The following is an 18,800-nucleotide window of genomic DNA, read 5'->3' as shown; positions in this document are numbered from 1 at the left end:
AACCTCATTTATCCATACTGTTAAAAACGCCCCTCACCCAGCATTAAGCAATATAAGCAGAAGCTCTCATGTGAATGGTGAAATATCCAAAACAACAACAACAACAACAACAGTGGTTGGAGGTTTTCAACTGTGGCACTCTCCCATTATGACTAATTCATGTCATAAAAAAGCCCATTAGAAAGCACTTGATGGAGGCATTGCACAGCGTTTAATCACACTTAATATATGCATGTGCCGCTATCGTAGGGGGAGAGAAAAAAAAAAAAAAGGCACAGCGCATTCATCTTGCTCTCAGGCACCTTTGTGCCGGAGAAAAAAAAAAGAAACATCCTGTTGCCGCAGAGAGAGGAGTGAGTGAAAGAAGAGAGAGAGGAGGGATGGATGGATGCAGAGGGAGAGGAAAAGAAAAAGAAGGGAGTTGGAGGGAGAGAGAAGGAGGGAGGGAAATTAAGGCAAGAGGAAGCCTGAGTTGTTGTGTGTATGTGTCCCTGGTGGACCGATGGGGGGCGTATCTTCAGCTCAGGGCCCCAGAGCTGGAGGTAATCGCTGTTCCATGAGACTGAGCCGAGGGAACACACTCTCAAAGACACACACACACACACACACACACACACACACACACACACACACACACACACACACACACACACACACACACACACACACACACACACACACACACACACACACACACAGTAAGAAACATGGAAACATCTATACTAACACCATCAGGCCAGTGCACTCTCAGTTTGTTGTTTAGGAGTGGCCTGAGGAGGGAGACAGATAGAAACAGCACAGCGAAACACTCTCAGAGTTTTCTGCTTTTTTTATGAAAAGTTAGCGTGAGAGTTTTGACACCACAATATAGGGAGGATGTAAGATGTAATCTTGCTTTTGGAACTCTGGTTTGTTCGGCCTGTCCAGACACCATTAGGGCAGAAAGGCTATCACATCTCACAGATGAAATGCATGATAGCAACAGACACTGTTTTTTTTTTTTACCACTTCAAATTGACAACTAACATTGTTTTTCTATTAATTCTATCTAAATACTCTACCATGGCTATCCTTTATTCTCCCCCTTGTTTTTCCCTAATTCTAAAGACACACACACTCACAGAGCCATCTCTCTCTTTTTGCTAGTCAGTCCACATGTATGAAGGGCATCGGAGAAGGCCACTTTCGCACCGTGGGCAGAGTGTGTGTGTGTGTGTGTGTGTGTGTGTGTGTGTGTGTGTGTGTGTGTGTGTGTGTTTGAGCGTGTCCTTGTGTTCATGCGCGGGGTGGGCGCTGTTGCCAAGGGGATGCCATGGTTACGAGGTGCCAGCCAACCAGCTGACGGTGTCTCTCTAGAAGTGGCAGCGCCTTTGTCCTTCATTCGTGGTGACAGGCCACGCTGATGCCTCCCAGCGCTGCTAACTGGACCAGACAGCAGAAGCGCTGGGCCTGCAGGAGTTTGTGATGGCTGAGCGTCCCTCCCTATCGATCCCTCGGCTTTGTGTTTGTGTGTGTGTGTGTGTGTGTGTGTGTAGAAGAAGGGAGTGTGTAGAAGAAAGTGAGAGAAAAAAGAGCCAGAGAGAGGCTGCTGGATGGAAGGATGGAGTGGATCGGCTGGAGGCCATGAATTATATATGGACCCAATCTGTTCTCAGGGCAGCTTGGGCTCATAGCTCCTCCAAACTCCTGACTCAACTCACCACACAAACACGTACACAGGAGGGGGGCAGAATAAACCCCCCACAAAAAACAGGACAGCTTTTAACATATTAAATCCAGAGAAAAGCTACTCTTCCCTTCTCCCTCCCCCTCCTTCCCAAACATCAAACAGCTCAGGATGGATGGAGGAGAAGCCATTTATTTTGCCCATCTAATGAAAGCAGAGCGCTGCGCTACACTGCCAAGACTGCAAGCGACAAAGCACCACAGGCAGCATCCCTCGTTCTTGACATTCAAGCGCTGCTCTTATTTATTTAGCAAATTTACTTACTAAGGAGGTCAGAAATGAATTATTTGGCGAGGATTTGCCTCGGAGCACTCTCCTCTCCTCTCTTCTTCCCTCTTCCAACGTTTTTCTCCCTTCAATTTCCCTTTGATTTACGGCTCTTTTTTTTCTTAGAGCTTTGCTCTTCTTCTACTAAGTGCTTATTTTTTAGACGGAGCCCGTTCCTATAGCTCCAGGAACTTTTTGCGGAGTGTCGCCGGCAGCGCTGGAAAGTCATTTGAAAAGCCAATTCTGTCCTCAGAAGCTGCTGCCAAGAAAAGCTTATACCTTTTAATACTTTCAGTTCTCTACTCTCTTCCAAAAAAATTCCCCAAACATCAATCCACAAAATGTTGTACCACACCTTTCTTCCAAACAAACTTGTACCTCCTCCACACTGACAGGCTTGACACCGTCGGTGTTATTTGAACATAACATGTCAGACTTTTTACGCTGCAATTCATCATACTGACAACTGGCAGCCTAGTGGGCCCAAAGAGTCAACTTTTCATAAAACTGATGCCATTTTCCCTCAAATGTAATTTTAAGAAAGACCACCATCTATTTTGGAAACACCAGAACAAACCTAGATTACAAAAATTCGGATTAGCAAGATTTTTTGACTTTGTCATTAAAATAAAATACATATTTCACTGCTCACGTTAACTTTTAGTAGAGCAACAGGGTGCAAAAATGCTCTAGGCCAACAACCACCGATCCAACTGATTGACCAATAATCCGGTCAGCCTGTGGAGGAAAATCTCTGGGGGGGAAAAAACACTCACGCCACATTTTATGAAGACTTAATCACGACCCACGCCTGCAGTCATGGGATAGCAGAAGTGGCCCTCCTCTGCTCATTTGGCATTCTTTTCACTCAGTGTAATGAAGCTGGAGTGTGTCTACTAGTGTGTGAGGGTGTGTTTGAGTCAGGGTTGGATGGAGATGGGGGATGAGAGTTGGAGATGTAGAGGGAATTATTGGTGGGTACGTTATAAAGGGGACGTGTTCAAGAAAATGAAGAAAAGACGAGACCAGCCAATGACATCACTACTAGCTAGCCCCTGATTTGGAAGGTCGGGAGCGGGCGTCTGTGGCAGTTCACTAAGGGTTGATGCATCAAAGAGTGAAACTAGACATGTGCTACGACTAACAACTTGTTTCTCAGACAGAGAGTAACTAGGTCTGAATGTTTCAGAATGTTGCACTGAGATCCAGAGAGCAAACGGGGGAACTGGAGCCTTTAACTGCAGGTTTTCGGAGGCCAATTTTCTCCTGATCTCCCTCAGATGTTCTAAAGTGGGATCTGAGGAAGAAAAACATAACAAGGCTGTGCTGGAGACGACGGAGAACAAAAAGCAAATTGGGAGGAAGAAAGACTGAGGGAGATAAAACAGTCTGGGTAGGATAACAGAGCAGCATGGAGACGGAGAGGGCGATACAGTTGGGAGAGTTGGTAAAAAGAGTGAAACAGGTGGGAGGAGAGAGAACAGATGCAGACGGGGATGGATGAAAGAGGTAGAATGATCAACAGCAGACACGAACAACTCTGAGGGCAGCACAGAAACTGGAGTATTCTCCAAAAATGTCCATCTTAATAACCTGTTAGGTTCCTTTTATGGTTTCAGTCAAAACTATTACTTTTTTTATTCCTATTTGTCAGGTAAAAAAAAATCAATATTCTGAAAAAAGCAAAATGAAAAATGACTCAGATTTTTGAACACTGATCCTCATGTGCAGTGGAAGTAGTGAATAAACACAATAAACACAATTTGGATGTTAGCATGAGCATGTGCAGCAACAGCCACTGTAGCCGAACAGAGAAGGAAGAGATAGAGATCCAAAGAAAAATCAAAAGGAAAAGCCGTCACTGCGCTGGACTTTTTCATTGTGAATCAAAATGGATCACAGAGAGGAGAAATACCTGAAGACACAAACACTCTTTTTTAGACAGAGAGAGAGAATCCTCTCCTCCAGCAGCACCGACACCTCTCTGGTGTCTCGGTGAATGTGAGGAGAGACTGACAGTCAGTCTGATTGGTCCCAGCAGTGGGGATCATGTCATGCCACTTCTTATTGACAGCCCAGCCATCTCTTAATGGCTGGGCCAGCATTTGCATTGCTCTGTGTGTGTGTGTGTGTGTGTGTGTGTGTGTGTGTGTGTGTGTGTGTGTGTGTGTGTGTGTGTGTGTGTGTGTGTGTGTGTGTGTGTGTGTGTGTGTGTGTGTGTGTGTGTGTGTGTGTGAAAAGCACTGGGCCCCCCTGATGCACGTAATTAATCACACATACTGTCAGCCACACCGCAAAATGCCAACGAAGTGCACACGACAATGTGAAGCTCAGTGAGTGTGTCTGTGTGTGTCCATGTATCATACTGTCTGTGCTCACTTGTTGTTGCCATTAGAGTAACTAAGACATGCTGATGATGATAATGATGACTACAGTGATGATGCTGAAGGTGATGATGGCAATTACGATGATAACAATGATAACTCTTCTTGTTTTTGCTCTGAGAGGGAGCTTGTGAGAAATATCCCCATGATCCCTTTCAGTTCTGTTTAGCCTGAAAGATGTCTCTTCATATGACACACAAACACATATAGACAGTACATATTTTAAGGCGTAAACACACACATGAGGGTGGTGGACCTACCTATAGTGCTGTGAATGTGAGGGTGGCAGGATGGGTGGATGGTGATGTCTGAGTGGAGGGGAAGGTTGTGGATGGGTAGAGGCTTGGGGTGAGGGCCAGTGGGTGGAGGTAGGTCGGGGAGGCTGCATCTGGACTGGAGACCTTGCATATGGTGGCCGCCTGCAGATCGGCGTCAACGGACCCCCCGACAAAAAAGAGACACTTCACTTGAAATATCATCACATGCTCACTGTCTCCAGTCTGACTCATGCTTCGTCAGAAATGGAAATGAACATTGACAAATGTTAATCTGCCACCTCTGCCTGGAGAACGCCGGCGAGACTGCTCCCATGATGCATTGTTAGACAAAACCCGCACCGATTGGAGGAAGCGTATAAATCCACCCTTCCTCTCACAAGACGGCCATGTTTCCACAAGTTCCCGGCAGGGTTCAGCAAAAGTTTACTGCCCACACATTCCCACAACAGCGCCGGTCTCCAACGCTACCAACACTCATATATTCACAGATCCAACCCTGATGGAAAAATAATATCCCTTAACTCGTATAGCCTACCATTATAGCATCAAAGTGCTTTGTATTTGTGATAAGGTGCTTGGTGTCACTTCTGTCTCTGGTGTTTTCACAGTTAAACCTATGGTTTGCTTTCTCTTCTTTTATGTTTTGACAGTGCAGTATTCAACCCATACAGTCTGCTCACAGACCAATATCTCTCTTTCTGCAACAAATGGCACTTGGTGTATAGTGCCAGCTATCAAAATGTCAGGCACTTTATGGGATGTGTGAAAATAGGGATAGCTCCGCAAATGGCTCATAGAAGCGTGGAGCCCCTGAGAACAACTCTTGCCTTCACATCTGAAAAGACTGTTGAGAAAAAAAAATAAATAAGGGAAACTCTGTGGCAGAAACTCTCTGTGGTGCTTGTCAGCACACCTCCCCACAGATGACCCTGATGTGAGATAGAGGAGCATTATTTCCAGGTGAAATAAAAATGATCAGTCCCACAAGTGAGTTTGGGCCATAATATATTTACACAATACTCTCTTTGTCAAGATCACTTTTAGGACAATTATGGCTTAAGAGCAGCAGCAACGAATTTTATGCAAATATACACACACATCTGTACCTATACTGTATATATATATATATATATATACTAAACGTAGGTGAGAAGCAACACAAAGCAAAACAGAAACACATGATTAACTAAAAAAAAAAAGATTTACTAAAGGCATTCGAGCTGAGTTCTTGCTGTGCTCTCACCTGTTGTGTGTTGAATTGGCAGATCCCGGCATGGCAGCTGCTGCTGCCTCCTGGGCCTTGCGGTTAGAGCTACCCAAAGAAGGAGGGCCCATCCCAGGCCCTGCTGGCTGGGGCATGCTGGGGGAGCTGGGAGCCATGGGCGGGTACACCCTGTTCTGGTTGCCCGGGCCGTGGCTGCGTCCTACAGGTATGGGCTGGCCGGGCCCCTGGCCGTGCATGGGGCTGCTTGCATTCATTCCCAGACTGTTGGTCATGCCAGGGCCGGGGCCGCTGTAGCTGGTGCTGGCAGGCCCGCCATAGTTGGAGGGCCGAGGATAGTTACCTGGAAGAAGACAACATGTGAATGAGCCTCAAATCATTGAAAAATGTAGGTATTACACGCACAATGTCACTCAAAACGTTAAACATGACTGGTTGTAACTTGAGACTTTCAACTTCTCACTTGAATTTGATAGATTGCTTACGAGAATGACACAAAATGGCTGCTGTGAAATAGTGCTGAGAAGGGTGCTATGAATCACTTCATTTGAGGGAAATGGAGTTTATCAAGTGCTTGTTGGCTGTTATACCTGCAACAGTGACACATACTATTCCATCCTTCAAGAAAATAATCGTGTGACAGACGAGGAATGTAAAGAGCAAAACTAAATTTTGATTCATAACCTCTTTAACTTCCAGAGGAGGCCGTAAAAACTCTACGGTGTGGGGTGTGGCGTGTGGCGACATTTTTCACAGCTGCAGGTTGCTGGATGGCCATGGGAACAATTGTCAAGCTTAAGGCTGACTTTGTGAAACACTTGAAAGGAGCTCTAATCTGCAGTAAATGCTTTCTTGCTGCCCTGGAGTGCCACACGGCCGCCATGCCAGAAGCTTTCCTAAGGCACACTTAAACCCCTCCATTTTGGCTCTTAGAGCAAAGCTCGACTCCAACACCAGCTGCAATAAGAGCTGAGAGAGAATCTCCACGCTGTCAAAGACTCTCTCTCAGCACATACATTTCGGTCCACTAAAACACACCTACTGTACATGTAAGAGCAGTACAACCCCACACACAGAGCACATCACATTGTATTCCCTCTGCAGGCACCGGGCCTTTTGACTGTGATATTCCCTCCCTTGGACAAATCCCCCCGCATGATAGAAAGGAAAATGTGGCATCCTCCATTGTGGAGGGGGCTATTTATTTTGATTTCATTAAGGGTGCTTTAGTTGGGCCTCACTGCTTAATCCTCTGTGAATATGTCTGGAAAAGGGGATCAAGTCCCTTTAAAACCTGAAGGCTTTTCTGCACGCTCAGACGAGGGAAAGTTGAATGACAATATTCCACAAGAGAGGGGGAAAAAAAAGAAACGTCTACGAAAATGGAAATGGCTTCCCAGTGTCCTCGAGCTGCTTCAGTGAAGACACTTTCCACATGACATAAGCCTGCAAGTCCAACAGAGGGAGAGAGCGGGAAGGAACCAGCACGGAGGGAGGAGGAAACAGACAGACAGAAGTTAGGGGGGGGGGAACTCCTGCCCCCCGAGATAGGATTTATATTGAATCAAAATAAAAATCTTTCCCATAAAAGTCAGCAGCTTCGGTTGAATTTGTCCAGAAATTGTGATGAAATCTACTGGGGGAGATGGGAAAAGAAGAAGAGGATTATTCCTGGGCAGGCTTTGGTGAGTCGGTGAGCTGAGTACGGCTGACACCTGTCAAGGGTTTTGGGGCTATAATAGGGAAGCGTTCAGGAAGAAAGGATGTCTGCTAACGAACACAGGAGGATACGTATGGTGCACAGTACATGTGTGTATGTGTGTGTGTGTGTCCATCTGTGTGAACGCATATATAATACTTCTGAGACCTTGCAACCAGTGAAAGACACATTTCCATGTTTCTTCCCTCACAAGCAACTTCCTACAACGCTGTGAAAATAAAAAAAGTCCTGGGAACGGTGTCCTGCAGCTTACTTCCTCTCGGCTCGGTTTGCTGCAGAGGAACAAGGCCGCAGGCAGCGACCTCTCTCAGCCCTTTCTGGACAGCTGTTGAGCCCCATGTCATGGCCGCCTGCCATACATTCTCAATAGCCTGGGCGGACACTGTGGTTTTTGGCCCTTGTGATGGACCGAGTCTTCAGCACACCTCCCGGGGAGTTGTTTATAACACAAAGTCCCATTTGGACGATCTGCATTCTTTCCCCCCAATTTGGCGGAAGAGCTAAAAGCCCCAAGAGTGGGAGTTACTGGAAGTTTCCATGAGGCTTTTATTCAACTTTACTGGGAGGGTGTGAGATGCCAAACCAAATCTAACTTAAGAGGTTTTTGTGTGCTGCATCGAGAAAACTTATCAGTCGTGATGTACTACCGTTCCAAATGTTCTAGTTGTGGGCTATGTTTGTCTCATCTGACAAAGGAAAGACAGAGTAGCTGTGGGACTGGGTTAATGCTAAGCTTTCCTATGAGAGTCTTGCTCTGTCCTGACAAGAATGATTCACTTCCTGAAGGATTGGTGCTGCGCCAAAGTGCTTCTTCAAGGACAGAAAGTGTACTAACCCACTATTTTTAAAATGAGTGAGAGCTCAACCCTGAAATTCTAGGTGATTTCATAAGTCATTCATGCTTTCTAAGGGCTTTGGAGGTGCCATTCAGATTTCATCATTTGAAAAAGTTGGATCATTGCGAAGGCAAAATCTAATGTTACATAAATTCACAGAATCTGTAGTATTATTGTAAACATAGTCCATGATTAAATTGAGGATGATTTTATATAGTGTTAAATTCATAGATCTGAAAATAGGTATTAGCTGGTTTTTTCTTAAAAGCTTGTCCAGACCTAGGGACAAATAATATTGGCTGTAAAAGCCAATATGGATGTCATGGGAGTTTTGTATAGAAACAGATAGAAATTATCACAAGTTTCTGCAGGGAAAGAGTTAAAGTAGTAAGATCAGTTTTTTTCTTTGATCTTCCAGTTAACGTCTGATTGGAAGTGAATACAAATGTGTGTGTGTCTTTTCTTAGCTATAACACTGGCTTCATATAAGGTATTATGAGTTGTGAGCAGTTGGTGGCTTCTTTAAGCAAACTCCGACAAAAAAACAAAACACAATCTAAGTGCTCAAAAATCCCACTTCCTGTTGCTCAAACAGGCCAGGAGAAAGACATTTGCGAGGTTAGCTTATAAGATGCACATGCTGTCATCTACTTCACCTACTTTTCATGCTACTCATACTACTCTGGAAACCAATGGAGGAGGGACAAGAGGAGAAGAGGACAAGGAGGACGTCATTTATTTTTTGTCCCTTCTCGTGTCCTTGTGGCTCAAGCTTGGTTTCCTGCCTGCTTCTCGATACTTGGTGCCTTCGGGGAGTCTTGGTGGTATTTATAGCATGATGGAGGAGAGGAGAAAGAGAGCTCATGGTGCTTCGTTCACAATTACATGGAAATTCCCGGCACAGTCACGCCTTCGGTGGACGCTATATCCTGCGCCGGGTTTAATCCCTGCAGTCCCGCGGGAGAGCTGGAGTGTGACCAAGCAGATTATCGTCTACTGCTTCCTCAGCAGACTGGACCGTCCAGTGCTAACAGCCGAGGCAGTCATTCCCCCGGCTACGGTGGAGTAAGGTACGATGGTGCACCAACGAGCCTTCCAGATCTGTGAACTCCATCAATAAGGAGTGAAACGCAGATTACATGGCTGCATGCTTGAGCTGCCAAGGACAGCAGCAGGTCAGGCTGTCCGTGTCCACATGTGGATGAACACAAATAAAAGAAATGAATAACAGCATTTTTTCTCTTTTTTGTGGATGTCGTGGTGGTTGGAGGAAGACGGATTTTGGTTGGGGAAAGAAATGTAGTGTGTTGACAAGAATAAGACACGCTGGCACTGATTTTACTCTATCTTACTCAAGATGTGTATGGTTGCTATGATACACCATCTCCTCTATTTTCCCCTTCTGATGAAAATTAAAGTGTCATTCAGTAGTATTAACTTTAACATTATTTTACTGAAAACCTAATTCTAACTGTGTCTTGCAGTTTTAACAACAATCGTGAAATTAGGCGGATCAGTTCACAGCTATTTCTAATGACAATGCTGACCATCATCAGAGAAAAACAACTGGAGGATTACTTCACTTTAAGACTCTGTATTAGATTGCAGTACACATGTATGACTTGCTGGGATGGATGTTTTTTTGCAGCGTCTTCTCTTGCCTGAGGCTCCCACGTCCTCTCCAGCCACCTCAGCACCCTCCCCGGCAGGGCGTCTGAGCCTAAGCAGGGCTTGGGGTGCGCCTTGGGGCCGCAGAGCTCCATACACTGTCAATTTCCTCCCAAAAACTCCACTCCCTCCCCCAGGCACTGGCTTTTTTTGGCTGAATTACACCGCCGCTCCAGGAAGGCACTAAGGCTTAAAAGTGCTGTCTGAGGCATGGTCATTACCAGCGAGTGCTTAACCCCTTTAGGGGGGGTGGGAGAGAGAGAGCGGTGCTGAGACGGACTCCAAATCTCTCTCCTGTAATGGCCTGATAGCCTCCTCCCCCATCTGTCTGTGTGTCCACTGTTCTCAACATGCTGGATCTGTACCATGTCCAAGTGCATGTCTTGAAAACAGCTGTTGGAGTTATTTGAGTCCTGAGGAGCCTGATGTCAGCACACATTACGAGATCGGTTCAACTTTGGATAAAGAGGGCTTTCAAACGACCATGAACATAAAGCGACAGAAATATATTTTCAGGGAAACATTGGGCAGTCACTGTAGGAGCTCTCAATTAGACTGTGAGAAAACAGCAAAGGGAGGGAAAGCTTTGGCAGGGTTCGACTGTGCATCAATCTGGAAGAAAAGCTTTGGTTACAGTCTAGGAAGCAGCCTCATCTTAAAAAAAAGTACTAAATATTTTAGTATTGTTTGTAGTAGGGCCATGTCCTCCTGCAGACTCATGCATCACTGTAACTGTATATTGGAAGGGCTTACGTAGACGATTACGCAAGCTGTACTGCAGTCATTAGCCCCCGATAAAAGAGCAGTGCTGCAGTCTTCCCTTACACAACACCAGACACGCTCTTTGGTGAGCTACAAACTGTTAGTACTAGAGTGTGTGGCAAGCAAAAGATTGCCGGAAATTTAGTGTCACAAACTACACACACAATTTAAGAGTTGGGTTCTCCAAGCAGAGGCAGGCAGGCCAAGAAAAACAGCAGAGCAGAGTTCAGGAACTTGGAGTGCGTTTCTATGTTGGCTAATGGCAGGCTAATTTGTTAGTGTGCTTAGGAGATGGAAGGGAAGCAGATGGAGCTGTCATTAAGAACAATGACCAGCAGCTGTCTGCCATGTTCAATCTAAAAAGGCCCCTGAAGGGGCCCCTAAAGAACTGGGACCCTGACTATGTCCACATAAGAATACTTTCCAGTACTGAAGGTGTTGGGAGTCATTTTTTCACAAATGTTTGACGATAAGTGTCTCTTTGTGTGAAGAAGTTCCTCTAGTTAGCAGTTTAAGGGGGCCATTTTATATTTTTTACATGAGGTTAAGGCCGTGTTCAGACAACAAACAAACAAAGCTGTCTCATTCATTGCAGTGAGATCATTGCATTGCCTCTGTAGAGACCTCCTGCAAGAAGCGCTGGGTGCTCCGGTAAAAAAACGTTTAGCCTGAATAAGACCTTAGCCCTGCGATAGTCAGGCAGGTGTACTCTGCCATCCCCCAATATAAGGTGGGATCGGCTACAGCCCCCCCGCAATCCCGTAAAGGATAAGCAGTTACAGATCATGGACGGATGGAGGTAGCATGCAAAGATACAAATGTAGCCGCTCAAAAAGTGCCACGTTTGCGGTACTTGTTGCGCTGCTGTCTGAAAATATCCGAGACTACTAATAGAGGACGGATGCAGGTCAGTTGCAAGTGTATTAAATTTGAATGAGAGTACACATACATCAATATGTATATATTGTGTGTGTGTGTGTGTGTGTTTGTGTGTGTGATGAGAAGAGAGCGAGTCTGAGCTGTTCTTTCCCTTTCTGATGGGAACATCTCTCCTGTCATCCGAGTGAGATTTCACGCTCATCTGCCTCCAGAGCCTCTTCGGGCTAGTCCGCCTCGCTGTCGCTCTCTGCTTACTTTATTTCTCTTTTTCTGTCTGCTTACTGGGCTGTCAGCCCAGCCAAAGTCACATTAAGAGATAAGAGTGGGTGGAGAAGGGAGACCAAATACCGAATGCATTAGGGCTATTAATCAACATTAACAAATGAGAGGGAGAGGACGCAACTTTGGGAAAACACACGCACGGATGGGCACATTTATCAAGGTGACACATTTAAACACACATTTACCAAAAAAATACCATAATGTTTCGTCTGGTGTGTCGCCAAAGGCGGAAAACGAAGTACAACAGCAGATGTCAACATTTGCTGGATTGCCAGGAGTCGTACGATGAAGGAAACAAGTGAGCGGAGAATGCTTAATTACAGAGAGCGATACAAAGTTTTCCCTGAAATTTCTGTGAATCTGTGATTTTAAATGATTTTTTCCTCAAGTATCAGAAAAATTGGATTTATGGTTGATGTGACTGATTTACCAAATGTCATATTAAAAAAGCCTACAATATGTACGGTAGTAAACTGAACTATATATTACAATGATTATTTCGGAACAGTCTAAAATGTTGTTCCCACATTTATCACATAGAGGACTTTAACCTAATAATTTATAAATTAGCTAACGATATCTGGAACAACTTTGGCAAATTAGCAGAGTGTTAGCTAGGCTTAAAACCTATTATGTTAGTTAGCCAAATATATATAGAAATGCTCAACAATATACTTCAAACGCATGAGATTCTTTTCCTTTTAATAGTCTCAGAGTTGTGACCTTGTGGGTTTATTCACATTATTCTGAAATGAGCCATTTTGAATAATGAGTAGTTTTACTGTTGGTACTTTTAAGTATATTTATATGCTATTAAATGTTGTACTTTTAGTAATGTAAGATTTGAATCCAGGATTTTTACTTGTAACAGAGTATATTAACGGTAAGTAAAATATCCGAATACGTCTTCTGCCACTGGACATCATCATCATCATTCAGTGGATAGACCTCACGACATGTCATTCTCAAGCTACCTTATAATATTATCATGAGGAGGACCAAGAGGTCTGTCCAGAGTTCAGCTGTCTCATGAATATTCTCAGAGTCACACCCTCAGAAAGCTGGGTTTTTAATGCCCGCAGTGAGACCCACCACACAGAACTAGTGAAATCTGTGCCCGTGTGTGTATGGGAGTTGTAGAGAGAGATAGATAGAGTTAGAGACAGAAATGGAGGATGGATGTGTCTTTTTGTATTCCTCATTAGCAAACTCTCTTTGAAACCGATGACACTGATGTCAAGGTCCAATGTGACTGTGTAATGGGGGCCAGGAGTCATCAAAAAAAACAAATGTGGCTTTCCCATCTGAGGCCAGACTCCCTCTGAATGAATGAAAACGGCGGTATTCATCACTCCAGAAGCTGTTCCGCAAAACTGATGTCAGGTTACAGTCAACAGAATAAGTCAACACGGGGCCTGTTAGTGGTTTTCATGATTAATAATTCATCGTTAAATTTGAAAGGAGTCATAGCTTGTGCAAAATCAATTTCTATCTTTTTGGGTTTTGAATAGTCTTTCAATGAGCCAGGCTCCAAGGACTCATTTCTTATCAGAGCCCTGAGATATTGTCAACACCCCTGCTTAAAGGAATACACCAAAAGTGGGGTAGACAAACTTTGTGGTCAAACTACAAACCAAGACTCCTTGATCAGCTTTTGTGTCTTTAATAGATTATTGGCTCAGGTGCTCTTAGCTAACACTTGAGTAAACACAATATCGGGCATTAATTCAAATGTGCAGTTAAATCTGGCACTTCTGTGTAGATGAGAAAAGAGGAATCATGATATAAAAATAATTTCAAACTATTGTTGACTTTGTTCCACTAACAATGCGTGTGTGTAATTGTGTGATTAAGAAATTGTGTGAAACTGGAGATAAATGTGTAATTTTCTCGCCTGAATAGTCCAAAAAATGTATGTGTTGCTTCAAATAAAAAAAATATGCTAGTATTATTAATAAGTCTGCAATGTTAAGTGTCTAGGCCTAATCACATCTGCATTTAAAATAGAAAAATGTTCACAACAAAATCCAGATTTACCGAGATTAGTGAATTTGCTTAATTTGCAAGTAAATCCACATACATTTTTTGTTTTGAGTTCAACATTGGTGAACTCTGACCCGCAAATTTGCGCCATTGAACAATACCAAGGCGTCTTGACAGTGCTGACCTTTAAGGGACAGCCATGGAGTCCAAAATGGAGGAAACTATGTAGCTTATTAGCTGTTTATTCAACCCTCCTTTGTTGGACTATAAACTGCTCCAAAAAAAGAGGACTGGTATGCAGACAGTTATGAGACAGGAGTCAATGGTACAAATATGTATTTTGAATAAACTGCAAACTGACTATCTTGTAAGCAGCCAGCCAGAATTCTTAGTGACAGTAGTAGCTAGCAAACTCGTGTGCGCACATAGATTATTTTCCCCCTCTTCAATAAAACTCATCATCGATTGAAATTATGTTCATCCTGAGAACGAATACCTGGGTGGGTAAATGTCACATAGAACAAACCGAAACAAGCTTGGGGACCTGATTAGCGATAGTATGTTCCATGCTTGCAGCCATGTTAGCAATTAACTTGTTGGCTACAGTAGTTTAGTAACTAGTCCTGCGAGTGGTTTCTATTTTACCAAACCTCAATGGATGATGATAAAGGCCCGGGCCATTAATATGAGTTTCAGTTTATGGATAATCAGTGGGCCAATCCTAAATGAAGTTGCACCAATGAAAACAAGTTTGTTGTAATGCCAACCTTGGTGTCCATACTGTGATCCTTGAGGTCCATAAGGGCCTGAAGGGCCGCTCTGGGAGTAAGGTCCCATCCCAGAATACAATTGGCCCCCAGGTGAGGGGTGGGGGGACATAGGAGGTCCGGACTGAGGAGAGGCAAACTGAGAGCTACCCTGGTTCCTCTGCATGTTGGACATGAACCCTGAAACACACAAATAGACATACAAAACAAATGTCAACACTTTGCTTATAAAATGCCAAAAATCCAGAGTCCTTTGTTGAATGTACCTGCTCAGCAAAATCAAATGTTGACTGAGGGATTGAGCGAGGACGGGTGTAATCATTCTCCAACTCAACAAATCGGGATATCCATTCAATTTCCTTGTGTAAAGAGACCCTACCTTTTCTAATCTTTTACCTTGGCATTGGCTCCTGTTACTCGTAGATACACATCAGTGAGTAACACAACATGGAGCAGGTATTAGACAAAACAAGCACAAAAAGGACAGGCTGACATGTAAAAGGAACCCTGAGCACAAATAAACACGCACACAGAATGTTTAGTGAACTTTATCATTGGTGAAAGCACAGGTCAAGTGTATCGCCGGCCTTAAAGATGTATGTATGCCACCAAAAGCTTGGGCCATGTATGTCTGTTTGCAGGGTTGTGTGAGTAAAAAACTAAAAAAGGGCCAAATGTGTGCGACACTCTCCACAGAATAAGATGGTGATCTGACCATGGCTACTGTGTTATTCTAAGCCGTTCTGTCAATAGATGTATCAAAGCCTCTCAGGCCCAAACTCGCCTCCACCATTCAAATTGACATTTGGAGCGATCCTCGCCTGGGCTTCGCTCTTTCAAGCGGCCTCTTTCGTTTTATTTTTTTTAAACCCACAGAAAGGTCTCCAAATCCACCACGAATGGAGAAAGGTCGCTGGACGGCCATTGAGGGAAAAAGATGAGATGTGTGTGGGCGTGTGTTTGTGTTGGGGGGGATTCAGTTTTGATGATTAGGTGTAAATGGATTCGGTTTGCTTGACTGTAAACTTTGAAAGCTATCCGCTTTGTTGAATGAGCCTGCACAGACCGACTTTTTGGGGGTTTAAGGACACGACGGAGTTGGAAAGTGCAAGTTGACACTTGCATAATTCCGTGTTTCTGCTAAGAGAGCGAGTAAAAACTGTGAGGAGAGAGGGGGGAGATAAAGGTTTAGAAATGCTATGTGCGTAATCACTATATGCCTGTGTGCACATACATGCGTGTACATATTTGTGTTTCTGAGTGTGTGGGGTGAGATAACGGAGAAAGAGAGCAATAAAGGCGCTATGTCTGTGTGTGTGTGTGTGTGTGTGTGTGAGTGTGAATGTGTGTGTGTCTGTGTGTGCAGGAAAGAGACGGAGGCCAAGACAGACAGAGCAAGAGAGAGAGGCAGTGAGAGAGAAAGTGAGTGTGGGAGGGAAAGACAGAGCAACGGAGGGAAAGAGTGATTGGGGCCTGAAAGTGCTTAGGCTGCGAGTGCCGGGTTTAAGGAGCGAGGACATTATTGTAATGTTTTGCTTCCATTAGGGTAAGGGGATTCTGGAGAGGAGGAGAAAAAAATTACAGTGTGTAATATCGCACTTTAAATTGCCTGGAAAATGGATGGGGAGAGGAACATTGTGCAGACAGTGCTAAAAGCAAATAACACATTCAAGGATTTCTCTCTCTCTCTCTCTGCTTGATTCCCTCTCCACAGACACACACACACACACACACACACACACACACACACACACAAACCTTTCTCTCTTTCTGGCAAAGCGAATGAAGCTCTCAGCCGGACACCAACAACAACAGGCAGCCAGCGAAGCACGCGAGAGACAGTGGGGGTAAAAAAAGGGACATTCAGCGGATTTATGGAAATGAAGAGTGGAGAGATGCTCTTAGGGAGGCAGGCACTTGAGCAAAGTGGGGCGCGTGTTGGGGGGGGGGGGGGGGTGTAATCCTTGCTAGGAAAACAGCAAAAACAACTACGAGCCCTGTTAACTGGCGCAGTGTTTTTCTAGACTGGGGAGGGCTCTTGGTTTACAGGCATTAGAGAGCAGCATTAAATCTCTGGCTTGATTTCATCATGTTGGGAAATAACCTTTTATAGTGCTTTGCTCTCTCTCTCTGTCTTCATCCATCCAGTCCCTCTATGTTAACTTCTCTTGGGTGGGTGATAGATAGGGACCATCAAGTCCAATCATTAAGGGTACATCTCAGTCTTTGAGTTTTTTTGCAATGTTGTGTGGATCCAATTTTTTTTAAATGAGCAATTCTGTTATTTTTAATAATACTCGAGAAGTGGCCATAATTGCTGGAAACAATTTCCCATTTGGCAGGCGCTTGTGGCTTAGCAATCATGTTACAAGCCTCTGGCAACAAGTTGTGGGCAAAACTAAAGTGGCTTTATCAAAAGAGCACACACTGTGACTTGAACTAAGTCAGGGATAAGTTGTTGTGGGTGTTTACTGTTACATATTTACCAAACCATGGGTTTCCGATGAGTTATGTTGGAAAATGATGCATAATGTTAAAACCTTATGTCTGTGTGTGTTTGTGTGAGAGCACCTGTCCATCCTCAACTATAGCAACTATCATCAAATAAAATGAAGTTTCAGACACATGCTGGCGCTGTCAAAAATGCAGAGAAATATGAAAGGCGTAAAGTGGGTGGTATGCTTGCTGAAGGAACTCACTTTGGAGCAGCAGAAGAAAGAAGAACAAAGTCCTGCATCAGACCAAACTAGCCATATTCTTTGTTTTCATATGTGTGCATCTTTGGCCTCAAGTCCTTTAGCTCCCTCAGAAAACCTTTCATTACTACCCTTGTTGGTGCTATTCTGAGCTTTGCTAACATACAACATTTCTGTTTTTCTTTTTTATGATCTCTACGCTTTATGCCCCCACCTAGTGTGCAATGAAAAATACAAGTTTGACTTACACAGAATCTTTAATCTGAGTGTGATGTGCAAACTGGATTTTTTTATGGAAACTGTTTCTGTTGCACACATACAGAGACTTCAATGTATGCATGTGGTCTTTTGTGTGGGCTTACTATTAAGTTTCATTAAAATAAAACACATGTCATAAACACACACATGAACGTCCACACGCAGCATTCCACTGTACAAACATTAACCTCTCTATACTGCTTGTAGACTTCACAACTTATGATTTGTCACTATCCTTTAGCCAGACAAACGCCAAATGCCGGCGGATAACGCACACATGTACACATACCTTTCTCCTGAGCCATAGGTGAGCGGGTGATTGGCGGGTGGGCTGTGCCCTCTGGTCCATTCCCAGAGCTCTGTGGGGCCATTGCAGAACCTGAAGAACAACATGAAGTCAAGACATGAAGATTCAGATATCCACTTGATGTATACTGTCTTGACACATTTTAGAGTTACAAAGGTTCAACAGGCTGTAACAAAAGCTGTCACATTAAAAGAAAAGGTTTAGCATTATTCGCATTCCCTTCTTTGCATGAAAGCGAGGTCAATAGAAAATGGATTTATATTTCTATATTTGCGTCAGCCCTGCTTGAAAATTGAAGGAAAACTAGATGAGCTGCTGTAACAATAGAGCACTGAAGGACCACTTTCGTCTTTCTTTATGCATTTCTTACAATGGCACAGAAGAATAAAGTTTTCTTTAATTTGACTTCCGAAAAAAAAACAAAGACTGAGGCTGCCCTGGATGTGTTTCTTTACCTACAAGCGATAAGGGTTAGAAGGTTCAATGCCAAACTTATAGACACACCGAGAGCTCAGCACAATCACTATACATGAAGATGTTTGTGATTCACTATTAGCTAAATGACAAATACACTTCCAGAGGACATATCAAGTCATTGGACCCTATGTCACTTCCTTGTGTAAGCATTAAAACCAGAGCAATCCCCTATAGAACCAGAGCCATTTGAGAATCATTGATCAGGTGGTTGTGCAGGTCTTTGGGCTGCGCCTGTTCCATTGAAATCCAATAGTAAGTTGAGGGTCTGATTAGGACAAAGGCAGACAG

General features: G+C 44.0%; 1 protein-coding gene across 1 annotated transcript in view; it reads right to left on the bottom strand.

Moving 5' to 3' along the window:
* Window positions 1-18,099, bottom strand: part of LOC129103785 (AT-rich interactive domain-containing protein 1B-like) — a 39,498-nt gene extending 21,399 nt beyond the window's left edge. The window contains exons 1-4 of the mRNA XM_054614380.1: window positions 18,018-18,099; window positions 14,775-14,954; window positions 5,899-6,220; window positions 4,638-4,796 (exon numbers count right to left, since the gene is read on the bottom strand). Of these exons, the coding sequence (XP_054470355.1) occupies window positions 4,638-4,796; window positions 5,899-6,220; window positions 14,775-14,954; window positions 18,018-18,099 (743 nt within the window). The remainder of the gene's footprint in view (window positions 1-4,637; window positions 4,797-5,898; window positions 6,221-14,774; window positions 14,955-18,017) is intronic.
* Window positions 18,100-18,800: the final 701 nt, after the last annotated feature.

The sequence above is a fragment of the Anoplopoma fimbria genome, chromosome 15 (assembly GCF_027596085.1).
Source record: "Anoplopoma fimbria isolate UVic2021 breed Golden Eagle Sablefish chromosome 15, Afim_UVic_2022, whole genome shotgun sequence".
NCBI classification, from domain to species: Eukaryota; Metazoa; Chordata; class Actinopteri; order Perciformes; family Anoplopomatidae; genus Anoplopoma; species Anoplopoma fimbria.
The sequence above is the reverse complement of the archived record's forward strand: the minus strand, read 5'-3'. Positions and strand labels throughout refer to the sequence as shown.